Source organism: Manis javanica, chromosome 9, assembly GCF_040802235.1.
Source record: "Manis javanica isolate MJ-LG chromosome 9, MJ_LKY, whole genome shotgun sequence".
NCBI lineage: Eukaryota > Metazoa > Chordata > Mammalia > Pholidota > Manidae > Manis > Manis javanica.
This window is the reverse complement of record NC_133164.1, coordinates 110,313,978-110,326,763: the sequence shown is the minus strand read 5'-3', so window position 1 is coordinate 110,326,763 and position 12,786 is coordinate 110,313,978. Positions and strand designations below refer to the sequence as shown.

General features: G+C 40.1%; 1 protein-coding gene across 6 annotated transcripts in view; it reads right to left on the bottom strand.

Moving 5' to 3' along the window:
- The window catches only part of NEDD4L (NEDD4 like E3 ubiquitin protein ligase), a 308,396-nt gene that overhangs the window by 130,892 nt on the left and 164,718 nt on the right, over positions 1–12,786 (bottom strand). For 5 of the 6 annotated variants that reach the window (XM_073213140.1, XM_073213141.1, XM_073213142.1 and 2 more), the window contains 2 exons: positions 4,734–4,815; positions 2,216–2,254 (listed from right to left, as the gene is read on the bottom strand). In XM_073213140.1, the coding sequence (XP_073069241.1) occupies positions 2,216–2,254; positions 4,734–4,815 (121 nt within the window). Of the gene's footprint in view, positions 1–2,215; positions 2,255–3,549; positions 3,747–4,733; positions 4,816–12,786 lie in introns of those variants that run through there. The other variant, XM_073213145.1, reaches the window with a different exon arrangement.

Here is a 12,786-nt window from a genome sequence, read left to right as displayed (position 1 = left end):
TTCTATTATTGATTTCTATATTATTCTATGCTTAATACTTAGGTATAATAGAAGAAAATTCTTTCAGCAGTTTTTCTAACATAAGAAAGGGTATTTTGAAAGTTTTAAATAGCTTAAAGTTGTCTACGAATGGCTTGTAGACCAAGGTGACATCTTCACCTTGCTCTTAGGCCTTAGGCTCTTAGGTCTAATAACAACAGCAATGATAAAAATAATGAAGAAAATAGTAAACAGCAGCTTTCTTCTATTGTGTGCTTATTTTGTAAGGTATTCTCTCTTTATAAATATCAAAAACACAACCTCACTTAATCCTGGCAGTAACCCTATAATGTATATACCGTAAGAGTGAAAAAACCTGCAGCTACTACTGCAGGCAACCAAGTCCCCTGCTTATCTCTAGAGCCCATGCTTTGAACCACTAGAGAAATAAATAAAACATGTCCCCATTTCCAGCAATTGTGGGGTCAAGTTCAGAGCTATTGGGCCTTTGCTTCTTCCTGTCTCTTTATAAAACCTCCCTCAAATGGCAGCAATCCTCATTCAGACCCAAGTATCATGTAGTAAGTACAAACCCCATGTGAGATGTGGTGGTTATTAAACTCATTTGTATCATCATAGGTAAATCCTGGGACCGACCCTATCAGGCGAGGACTCCTCTCCTCTATGTGGGAGACAAGGAACCCACAGCGAATGAGAGTCTTCAGGTGGCTTTTCCAGGGTCATAAAGGCCGCAAGTGGTAGAGCTGGAAAATGGGACCCAGGTCTACTGTCACTAAATCTCAGCTGCTTCATGATGGAAAGCAGAATCAAATAGTGTTTGACAGTACAACAGGGAGCACTGCCATGAGCTTCTGGCCCCTTAGCCTGCCCTCAGCCTCATGACACAGCGAGCAGACAGGCAGATTGCTGCCCGTCTATAAGATCCTGAAGAGTTGTGCTGCTGACCAGCACACCCATGGGCTGTGGCAGAAGCCAGCACACAGTGGGCTCTCAATAAAGATCTGTGCAATGAACAAAGACCTTTTCTTAAAAAGCCAAGACAGAGTTTACATATGTCTATAGCCAAGATAACTTGAAAAAAATCTTGGATATGCTGAACTGTACGCAGATGTGGCCAAGGCATTAAACTGAAAGGAGTCAAGTAATGAAGAGTTTTACAAGTGGAAAGCTCTACCTGAGAGGTAACTAAGGGCCAATAACATCTATCTGCCTCCATTAGCTTTCCAGTCCTTCAAGAAGTAATTTAAAATACATCTGGCAGAGACTACACATGGGATCTTACCAAGTATTAAAATATCAACGCCATATTTCAGTTCTGAACATAATAGGAAACAGATGTCGTATATGGTGATCTAAATTTGAGGCACATATAAAACTTTTGTGATTGAAAGGAAGAAATCGGGACCAATTATAATGGTCTAATGGTAATATTGTTCTTTTGGGATCTACACTAATCAGATGATCGCATCTGGAGCATTGCTGGAGGTAAAGTAGTTTTTACTTTCACAGCTACCCAATTAAAATATATTCATTTTGAGGAGAAAAAAAAAACCTTTCTTTCAATTAAATAGCTGAGCAGTGTAGTATTTCCAAAGTTTCAACACAAAAAATACCAGCCACCACCACAAAATTCACTGAATAGAACAGCAATTTCTTAATTCACAGAATTCAATCTTTTCTATATACAGCTCTTCTAGATACTAAATATAAAAAATGGAGGAAAATTTGCCTAACTAGGTCACATTTAACTCCAGAAGTGTTTTATATTACACACACACACTCACACTAAATGTTTGAATTAGAGAAATTTTCCTTTCTAACTGGAACATGATCATTAATTTTTAGGTTTCTTTTTAATCCTGTTGCCTTTATTGTTTTATTCTGTCTGAAGTAATTCATAACGTTTCATAGAAATAATTGAGCTGTTGTTTTAATTATGTTTTAGGAAAAATTTGAGTAGAAAAGCTATAGTCTTATTTGGAGAATTTCCTTTTTACTTCCCTAAAACATCACGAACTGAAACAAGTTCTGATTTTGTCATCACTGTTCATAGTCTTTGAAAATTTAGGATACATTAGGAGGTATTTAACCATTTCTCACATTGAAAGGAATTTCACTATAAAATTTAAGAGCTTTCACTCAATCTGAAGCTATTGTGATAATATATCAATCTAGTTATCAATAACAATTATTTCCAAAAAGTGAAAAAACTTACTCTAAAATAAAATTCTTCATTCCATTTTGGGTTCAGCGTCTGGAAGAGAAATTATCTTTTAATATCTTTTAATCTTTGAAACATTAACAATGCAGTCCACACATTAGCTTAAACGATTTTCTTGATTAAAAAAAAATAGTTGTGATTTCCAAAACAGCAATTGAAGCATTTAGTCAATTATTTGATAGTATTCTATAAATGAACAAAACTAGATGGGGAAGGAATCTTTTTATGAAACAGATGATTCACAGATAAGAAACCAAAAATTGCACCTTATTAACCAGAAGGAATGTCAGGGACCTAACAAAGAGCCATTATGAAAATATAAAGATACCCTTCAAGGAATTAATACAGATATGATCATTCTATCGAGAAGGAAATGAACTTTGTTTACTTCCCCCAACCCACTACAAGCCCACTTTCGAGAGCATGGAAGCGGTGATGGAAGGGTGAAAGTGCTCACTATTTATAAATGCTAAAATAAAAAGAAAGTTTTATAAAGAATATCGATGATTATCGAAGGGGGGGGGGACCCTGCCAGTCAGAAACCAGAAATGAATTGTTTTCCCAAAATAGCCTGGCTTGAAAATATTCACCTACCTATCCTTCAGTCCTTCTCTCTGGTCCATTCATCCACCCATCCATCTATTTAAATACATTATCTCACAAAGACACTTTGGAAAGGGTACTTTTGTCCTCAGCCTGGACAACAGAGAAACTGCCAAACATCCTTTGAAACTAAGGTGAAACAGATGCTATGAAAGAATACATGATACATACATGCTTGTGTATTTGGACATGCATAATACTCTTAAAACACACCTCTCAAAATGAGAATGTAAAAACGAGGCTGAAAACTCACTACCTCACCAATGGCTACAGATATTTTTCAGTCTGCCTTTATCAACCTATTTCCTTTAACATACTACAGCAGGAAGAAGGGGGAAAAATCAACACAAATGCACCATAAAAAATAAAAGACACAGAATTCATACAACACTGAATAAAAAACTGGCATTAAAAAAAATGAGCATAACTCAACAGTGGATGTAATCCTAAATAATGGGGCTTCAGACTTTTAGGTATGAATGGAGCCGGATAGCAATGAGTGAGAGCAGGGAGGGAGGCAGGCAGGCAGGGAGAGGCCGGGCAGGGGCAGCCCTGCCACGGGCCGCTGCAGTCCCGGAGACCAGCTTCACAGAAACGCAGAGGGAATGGCAGATGACGGGCCAGGGAAGAAAACACACAGAACGCGGGAAGGACCAGGCACCCAGCCGCGAGGAGAGCTGGATGAAAGGCGGACCTGAGTCCGCGCGCAGCGCAGAAATACTAACCCGGAGGCGGCCGAGCAAGCAGGGCAGCCCCAGCCTGGGGGCTACGTACTGGGCGGTGGAGCTGGAGCTGGCGGGGGGCCCCGCCCCTGGGAAGAAAAACCCTCTCCATTTCCCAAATCGCCAGCTCGGGTGGCTTTGGTCTCTGCTCCCTCGGCGTGCAGCAGGCGACCAGGTGCGCGGCTCGCCTTCCCTGCAAGGCGGGCCTTCGCTCCACTAACACTGAACCAGTGACAGCGCCTAACGCGCGGAACAATGGCCTCCGTCCTTCGCAGGAATCCTCCCCACTAATCAAAACACTGGCTCCTGTTTGCAGGACGGATTTTCCATGCCAGTCAGAACTCCCGGTGGTGGACGCTGCAACTGCTCTTCCTTAGTCAAAATGACCTGATCATGGGGCCTAGAGTCTGCCCAGCAGCAGAAGGGTGACCATTTTTAAAGCCACCATGCTCTCTAAGAAATGCTAATCACATAGCGTTCGGCTAACTGTCCCCCAAAGTAGTGAGGGAAAATAACAGTAATCCATAAAAAATACTAAAGCATAGCAAAAAACAATTCTTTTGGTGGAAAACATTACATCTTCAATAAATGCCCCAAGTATTTTTGTGTACGTGTATGTGTATGTATAAATAAATACATGGAGATAGATGAATTATGACATGATCATGGAAATATCTATAAGGATATCAGGTATGTGAAAATTCGATAAGGAAAACACACCCATGCATATGTATAGTTTCATTATTAATATTTTTTGTTTTCATGTGGTTAAGCAAGTATTTTGCCTCCTTTGGTAATATTTGTTTAAAGTTAAAACATTCCTTTTGTGCCTAACAATTCTACCAGCCATTCCACCATTTCATTAAGGGTATTTTAAATTTCTTAATGAAAAATAAGACAACAAGAACAAATCCTTTGCTTTTGCTGCATTTCTTTTTGCTGCTTGTAATACTACTTATTTTAAGAATGTTGTTTTTACAATCATTTATTTAACTAAAGGTCAGAACCACTATCTTGGGTTAATACTGGAAAGTTTGGTCCATGTTGAATTTAAAGATTTAATACTGGGAGATGCTTACAGTAAAAACATTGCCATCTTAAACTTAAATATAAATGTACACAGAACTGAATATAACTTAATTGGATTAAATTATGACTTAAAGGAAGTGTAAAGAATGGGCACCTACCTTTTTAATTGTCTTTGTCTGCACCAAAGCAAGTTCTCTATTCTCATCTGCGACATACAGTGAAAGTTTCACATACGGGTCACTGTAAGAAAATGTTTCACGTTTAACAGGATTATACTTTTCTTTAATAAATACAAAAAAGGTAGGCAAAACCAAAATGCAAATGCAAATAACAGTTAATGACCCAGCTTATGTAAATTCCACAAACTAAGCAGTAAAATTTTGAATCTGCCTAGTAAAATACACCAGAGCCAATGACACATTAAAAAGCAAAAATATGAAACTCATATTTTATCTTTAAAGATAATCTTCACTATTACTGATTCAAAAGAATTCTCCTTTTTCTAAATACAGATTCTGAAAAGATTACAGGAAAGATTATTAAAAGGCATACAAAATTTTTTCATACTAGCAAAATCTAGATAGAAAATCTAATTCATGTTTCTTATTTATATTCTGATTTCTACTATGTAGGTAAAAAATTAGTGGAGATAAAACAGACATCATTTATCTATACCAACACCTATTGTCGTAACAGATTAAAGCAAAAACAGAAACTCAAAAACTAAAGCCCAGGACGTCAAGAGAGATTTGCTAAAAGTTACAGATTCCAGTAAAGTCTAGATTAAATTTCAGGTTTCCTGACTACAAATCCCAAAGTTCCTATTATTTCTTTGGGAAACTGAACACTTTTAGCAAGAAGTATATTGAAAAGATTACTTAATGTGAACTATCTATGAAGAATTTGAGAAGTCCATTGGCAAGCTCTAGTCTTGCTAACCCTGGGATGGCTCAAATGTAGTCAAACCATCCTGTTACAAAAACTTGGTATCCAGTTTCTTCCATTTCACACCTGAGATCCTGAAAAACACACAAAGTTCTCTCATTTATTCAATCCCCAAATTTTCTCCATCTAGTTACCTACAGCTGATGATTTATTTCTATCCAAGTTGAGAATTACCCTTTAGCGGCTATACCATGACTATTAACCCTTATTGTGCAACTCCCAGGATATGGATATTTCCAAATACTACAACGAGTATCATAAAATTCTTAAGACCATATTGATTTTTATTTGATGCCTCATAAATATGCCATGAAATCGTTTAAGGAAAGAGAAAGGTATGATATAATTGAATGTTTAATAGTAATAGGACTATAGTCAATACCGAAAAAACAGAAATCAGTGAAAAACATTGTTTTTATATATATTTATTCCTTATAAAATGCATTTTAATGAAAGCTACATCATCTGTCAAAAACAAAAACAAACAAAAAACAGCAACAGAATTCACTTAGAATAAGACTCTATTATCAGTAAATATCTTTATTTTTAACATTCTGGGTTAGAAGGTATTAGCCAGTCACTTGCTTCTTACCCCATACACTATAGATAGATGTTATCTGATTAAAGAACATCTAACCAGATGCATCTATTACTCCTTATTTGGACACCGGCAACCTTGGAATAATGATGAATCAAGAGCCAAAACCTAATCTAGGTCTAAACACTGCAAGAGCACAATCAGGGCTATGGTGGGGTGATCAGTCAGGAATCAGTTTCTACATTGGTGGTTCTCCAACTTTAGCATATCAAAATTGTCTCGGCAAAGAGGTAGTTAAAACCCACAACCCCCCCAAAGATAGAGTAGGTCTGAATGGGACTCTAGAATTTGCATTTCTAGCAGATTCCAAGAGATGCTGATGTTCATGATCCAGGAACCACACTCTGAGAACCACTGCTCTAGATGGCATTTGAAGAGTTTTAGCTATAGAAACTAATTTTCTATTTCCAGTCACCAAGCTATTGCTAAAAAAAGCTCAAGGCCTGATATCTCTGTCACCTCAAGAACAGACCTCCAGTATGCCATGGAGGTGCACGCATGCACATACACACAATCCCATGTTACAGAGACACCATCAACTCTGCAGACTGCTGTCTCGTTTCACATCTCTCAGCTCTCATGACTGCTGCCTATTATGTAACTGCGATAAAGAGCTAAGCATTCACTTTAGTAGAACATCCACATTCTTGTACTAATCACTTATTTATCTAATCAGCTTATATCCCCCTGAATAATTCACATGCAGTTGGGGGTTGCCTTGCTGCAATATGCTGCCACTGATCACTGACAGAGGATGAGTTGAAGGAATGTCAACAGGCAGGAGGTCCTAAAATTCTGAGTCAGAAAACATTTTGTATCATGACTGTCATTATGACGTAACTTCTACTCTTGCTCTTGCAGTCTTCTACAAAAATACTCAGGGCTAGTGTTGGCCATTACTCTCAAAGAAGCTCAGGGCTTTGTGTATTAGGTGAGAAATGTTATTTTGCAAACCCTTTCTCTGTATATGGAGCTGTTCAGGCACCATGTTTTTTGTCAGCCTTTAAAAGGAGATAACAGCAGGCGAGAAGAAGACCATCTCTCCCTCTCCTCCTAACATTCAAGCTTTCTATTTACTGACTGCCTACTATACTCCAGGCCATGCGACAAGCACTGGAAATACAAGACACTGTTAAAGGGGCATACAGTAGTAAAGAGATGATTGTGCCAGTGTGTACCGAGCACCCTGGGATCCTGTGGAACATGCCACAACTGTGGTCCATCCTGACACCTGGGCTAAGTGTTTCTGTTTGGAAAAGGCCACACTTTGAGACCTCCTCAAAATTCCAAATAACCATTTGTGTGACCTTGGACAAGTCCCTTGAATGCCCTTAACTTCAGTTTTCATATCTCTAAAATAAAGGGGCAGGACTGCATCAGTGGTTTTCAAACTGCAGACTCAACAAAGCCTTAGTTCTGCATAACTCTCTCAGGATAACTATAGGCTACCATTTCTACCTGAATCTGTTTTATAGACTGGACTTCTATGTTAGAATTTTTTTTGGACAGGTTATATAACTTTAAAATGCTCTAAAGCCACTGGACTTGATGATCCCTTTTAGTTAAAATATTCTGAATCACAGAACAATTCAAACTCCCTGCTCATCAAAATACCAGTAGCTCAGCCTATCCTAAGCACACACAATTGACTTCCCAAAAGTATGGAAGGGACAGGGCATAAAACCCTCATCGCTACCAACAGGTTTTCTCCTTCAGGGCATAAAGGGTGAAACTCACTGTTTTGAATATGGAAAACCACTGTTGATCATCACTGGGCTGGTATTTTCCTATACATGTTACCAGCTTCTAATCAATTTACCTACTAGGTATCAAAAACCTGTCACCAAGCAACACGCAACAAAAGGTGTGTGGGGTGGGGGGGGACTTGTGTGTGGGTGTGAGTCTAGAGCAAAGCTGAGGGACAGCAAACCTCACCATCAGCCTCTTTAAAAAAAGAAAAAAAATTTTTTTAACACTTGGGGCCTTTATTTCACACAACGCTCTGCAGGAGTGGTGCCAGGAAGAATTAAGTGTCTGGACGCTTCACCCAGGCGTCCTGTGAGCCCTCTTATGGAGACAGCAGTTCTGGAAGAAACTTCTGCCCTCTGAAGCTCTGCCTCTCAGATCCTTAACACTCTGTACCTTTGCTACAAGGGTCAGCCAAGTCTTGAGGTCAATGGCTAGTTATGTGTAAAACTTACCTCCCCCTCCTAGACCACCAGGACCTTTAGGAAAGACACACAAGCACCTCATGAGCCACCCCTACTATGGGGAGTGGACACGGGGTGTAGGTACACAGGCAGGGAATTCTGGTTTTCATGGTGCTCCCTCATAAGCTGTCATAAGATTTTGCGGCTGCTGATTACCATTAGTATAATACTTTTATAATAAACACAATGAAACACAACAGGAGAGGCATGGAGGGAAGCAGGCGAGGAGAAGACCATCTCTCCCTCTCCTCCTGATGCTTCTTCAACTGATGCCCTTTGACCTCCTCCACTGGAGTCTCAAATCTCAGCTTCACCAGCTCTCTGAGGGACTTTCAGACAGTTACTTAACACTCGGAAACTTCAGACTGCTAATGAATGAAACAGCAATGACAGTCCCTAACTCAGAGGGTTACTGTAAGCACACTGAGTACTCCACGCTTCCTCATTCTTGATGTGTGGCAGCCCTGTGGGCATCTGGTGCAGATGCTCAAACTGGTGGTCTTAACTGACAGCAAAGCTCGCCAAACTCACTCTTAGCAACTAGTTACCGTCCTAGTGGCTGGTGGTTGGTACAACTCAGGGCTAGTGTTGGCCATTACTCTCAAAGAAGCTCAGGGCTTTGTGTATTAGGTGAGAAATGTTATTTTGCAAACCCTTTCTCTGTATATGGAGCTGTTCAGGCACCATGTTTTTTGTCAGTCTTTAAAAGGAGATAACAAGTAGATACTAACATTCAAGCTTTCTATTTACTGACTGCCTACTATACTCCAGGCCATGCGACAAGCACTGGAAATACAAGACACTGCTAAAGGGGCATACAGTAGTAAAGAGATGATTGTGCCAGTGTGTACCGAGCACCCTGGGATCCTGTGGAACATGCCACAACTGTGGTCCGTCCTGACCTTATGCACACCAGGGTCACTTGTAACCAGATGCCTGGCTCCATCCCAAGCCTGCTAGATCAGAATCTCCAGGGTTGGGATCTGGGAATCTGCAATTACCAAATGTACCAGATGATTTCTATGTACTGGTCCATCCGGGCACCTCTATCAAAGAGCAAATCTGAGGCCAAGAAGGAAGGACCAATAGTGAGAGTTCTCCAGACAAAATGGGAGAGCATGAGCAAAGGCCCAGTGACAGGCTAGAGCTGGGGTGTTTGGCCTAAGAGCAGTCTGGAGGACTAAGGGAGAGAAAAGGCAGCTGCAGAGGGAGCCCCAGGTCAAAATAGTACATCTTGTGTGCAACTGAAGAGCTGATCATCAGCGCAATCCTGGCTCCCCCTATTTGTAGTTGTACGACCTTCGAAAACCCATGTAGCCTCTTTGTGTGTCAGCAGTTTTAGCACCTATATAATGGGGATGATAACAGTACTTCCTTTCATAAGGAGGCTGTTGAGAAGATTAAAATAATAATAGTGTCTGACATGTAGGAAGCACTCACAATATATGTCAGCCACCATCACCACCACCACCACCATCATGGGGGTTCTTCAAAGAGAAGGGTCGTGATCAGACTCATTACAAGGAGATGAAACAGTGGGCATGGAGACCAGCTGGCAGGCTTCTGCACCCAAGAGTGAAGAAAGGCTAAACACAGGTGGTAAGGAGCAAAGAGGAAGGATTGTGAGCACACCCAAAGGCGTGCTCAGAAGAACTGGGTGGCTGGGTGGTAGGTCAGGAGATCGGAGTCCAGGCCAACCTCCAGCTCTTGCATGCACCTGCTGACCATGTGCACTCTCTTAAGCTGTGAAATAGTACTGGGGCTTCAATCCCTTCCTGGACTAGCAACGTCACCCACAGGAGCAGGGATGTGCCCACCAGAAGGCAGCCCTTAGAATTCTGAGAGAAGACCATGAATGCTAAGGCAGCACTTGCGGGCTTGTCTTTAGAACCAATGTCTTCCTACAGGGCTTTCTCGTCATGTGAGGCCATCACACAGGAGGCCCTGGAACCTTTTGCTTCCTGCTCATGATGCTGCATTTGTATGTATGTCTGAGGCTTATCAAATATCCATAATAGTCTGTAATTGGAGAATCCTATAGATTTACAATTTAAACTAGAAGTCTGAGTTAGAACTGGCCTCCAAACCTACATGTCTAGGTCGGGCAAACCACAGAATACATCCTGAAGGGTCTTAGGTTCCTCTCTACCCTCCTCTCTACCTTCCTCTCTATCTTCCACTGAGTATGTAAAGTCCAGAAGAAAAAACTACCTGGGATATTCAAGCAGTTTACTCACAAATAAGACACCTCATCAGCACATAAAAGTTAATTCTAAGGGGAAAAAAGAAAAAGGAAGGGTACTATCACCTTATCTTGGACATAGACACACCCAGAACTCCGAATGAAATTAACAGCTAGAAGACAGATCCTCTTAACTGGGGCAGATGGAATTCCAAGGAGTTTAACAGATGCCAATATGGTCAACAAAAAATCCATAGGTACATGCCCTCATGCGAAGCCACCAAGAAAACCTGGTCCAAAATCTGCTTGCAAAACTGTGAAGCAAAGAGCTTTGTAATCAATCAACATGGAGACCCATGCTGAAAACTTTGGTTTCTGCCCCCGTTATCTCTAACAGAGACACTGAAGGGCAACTGGCCAGCACTGATCTCAACTAGGTTTCAAGAATTCAGAGATGGGCCTCATTCTACCTTTGTCACCATTAGGCAAAACCAGCGCAGACAAGATTACCTCAAGGAGGTGAAAATAAGACTGGGTGTGCCCATTGCTCAATCTCCCGAGCCAGACACAACTGAGCTGGGACAGTTAGTCCTGACGAGTCATTAATGGGGTGATATCTGACCCTCTCCATCTGACTCACTGGAGTGTTCGAAGACCAACAAGAAGGTGCAAAGATTAGTCCTTCTGCACTGATTATTTACTCATTTTTATCAGACTAAAGAGTCTTTGTGAGATCCAATATACATGCCACTGGGCAGAGCATCCAGCATGGAATATGTTCAGACCACAGCCAGGCTGGATTGACACGGCTTTGTCCACTGGCTATAAAGGTGTCCTGCAAGATACTTGGATATCAGAAGAACAATGAGAGAGGTCTTCATTTTCAACCATCTTCCCTCCACAACCATAATGAAGGAAGCAGTCATTCTTCCCTGGGAAATGTAGTTGCTAAGGATGCTAGTGGGGCAGCCTCAGCCTGGAAAAGGATCATTGAGCCCTTGGTCCTTATAAGCAGAGAGCAGAGGGCTAGAGCTGCATATTGCACAGCCCTACAGATCGACTTTATGTTGACTACCTGATGTGTTTGACACACAAAGACTTAGCCAACCCAGAGAAAGTTTCACTGGAGAACCTGTTTGGTTGAAGGTTTCCCCCTTTTCCACTTTTACTATTATAGTCAGTATTCACGTAAGTTTCTGATATCAGTAACAAAGAAATAACAAAACAGTAAGAAATTACCCAGAAAGTGTGAGAGAAGAAAACACATGAACATACTCAGTAATATTGAAACTGAGGCTTTTATCTACTAAATTGTCAAAGATGCAAAAAAAAAAAGTTGACCCTTCCTAAAGAGGAAGGCATTTTAATACTCTTCTACCGTAAATTACTACAAGCTCTCTGGAAAGCAACACGGCAGTAAGTATCAAGAATAAAGAGCTGATGCCTTGGATTCAACACATCTATTTCTAAGGATTAATTCTAAAGAAATAACCAGAGATGCAAACAAATCCTTACCTGCAAAAGATACTCATTATATCATATATAATAAGGAACAATTAGAGGCAACCTTCCAATCCAACAGAGAAGTGATTAAATAAATCACGGTATAATCATGTACTAGAATATAATAAACCTTTAAAATGTTTTCAAAGAATATTGTTGAATGGAAGAATATAACCATGGTACATGGTACAATATAACATTAAGGAATAAGCAGTATCTAAAAAATGTGACTAATTCTATATGCATATGAAAGTAATTGAGGAAAAACATAGCTAAAGTTAGTATCTATTCTTTCTAGATATGTTTATGAATTATGTGTATTTTCTTCTTTGTGGCTTTAATGTTTTTTTCCATATTTTCTACTGTCAGCACAATAAAGTTATGAAAATACCTGTAAGAGTCACACATATGCTTCAACTATAATAGTTTTTCAATGATGCACTGAAACCTTTAACTTCATGGTTAGTCTGCACAAATCCAAAAGGCTTCAAACATTTTTTTCTACCCAGAAAACTGCCTTAAATGGATAACTACTGAAGATTTTTGAGAGACGATGCACATACATTTCAACCCTTGAAACTTAGTAAAAGGCATGAAGTATACTTTTGAAATACACCACTCACCACCAACACCAGCAACTGAGTCACCTGCTCACAAATACATATGATCTTTTGACAAATGAAGAAAATGTGGCTCAGTTTACAGACACAAGCATTCTTATGTTGGTCTGAGGCAGCTAAGAGAGGCATTAAACTTTACATCTTAGGCATATC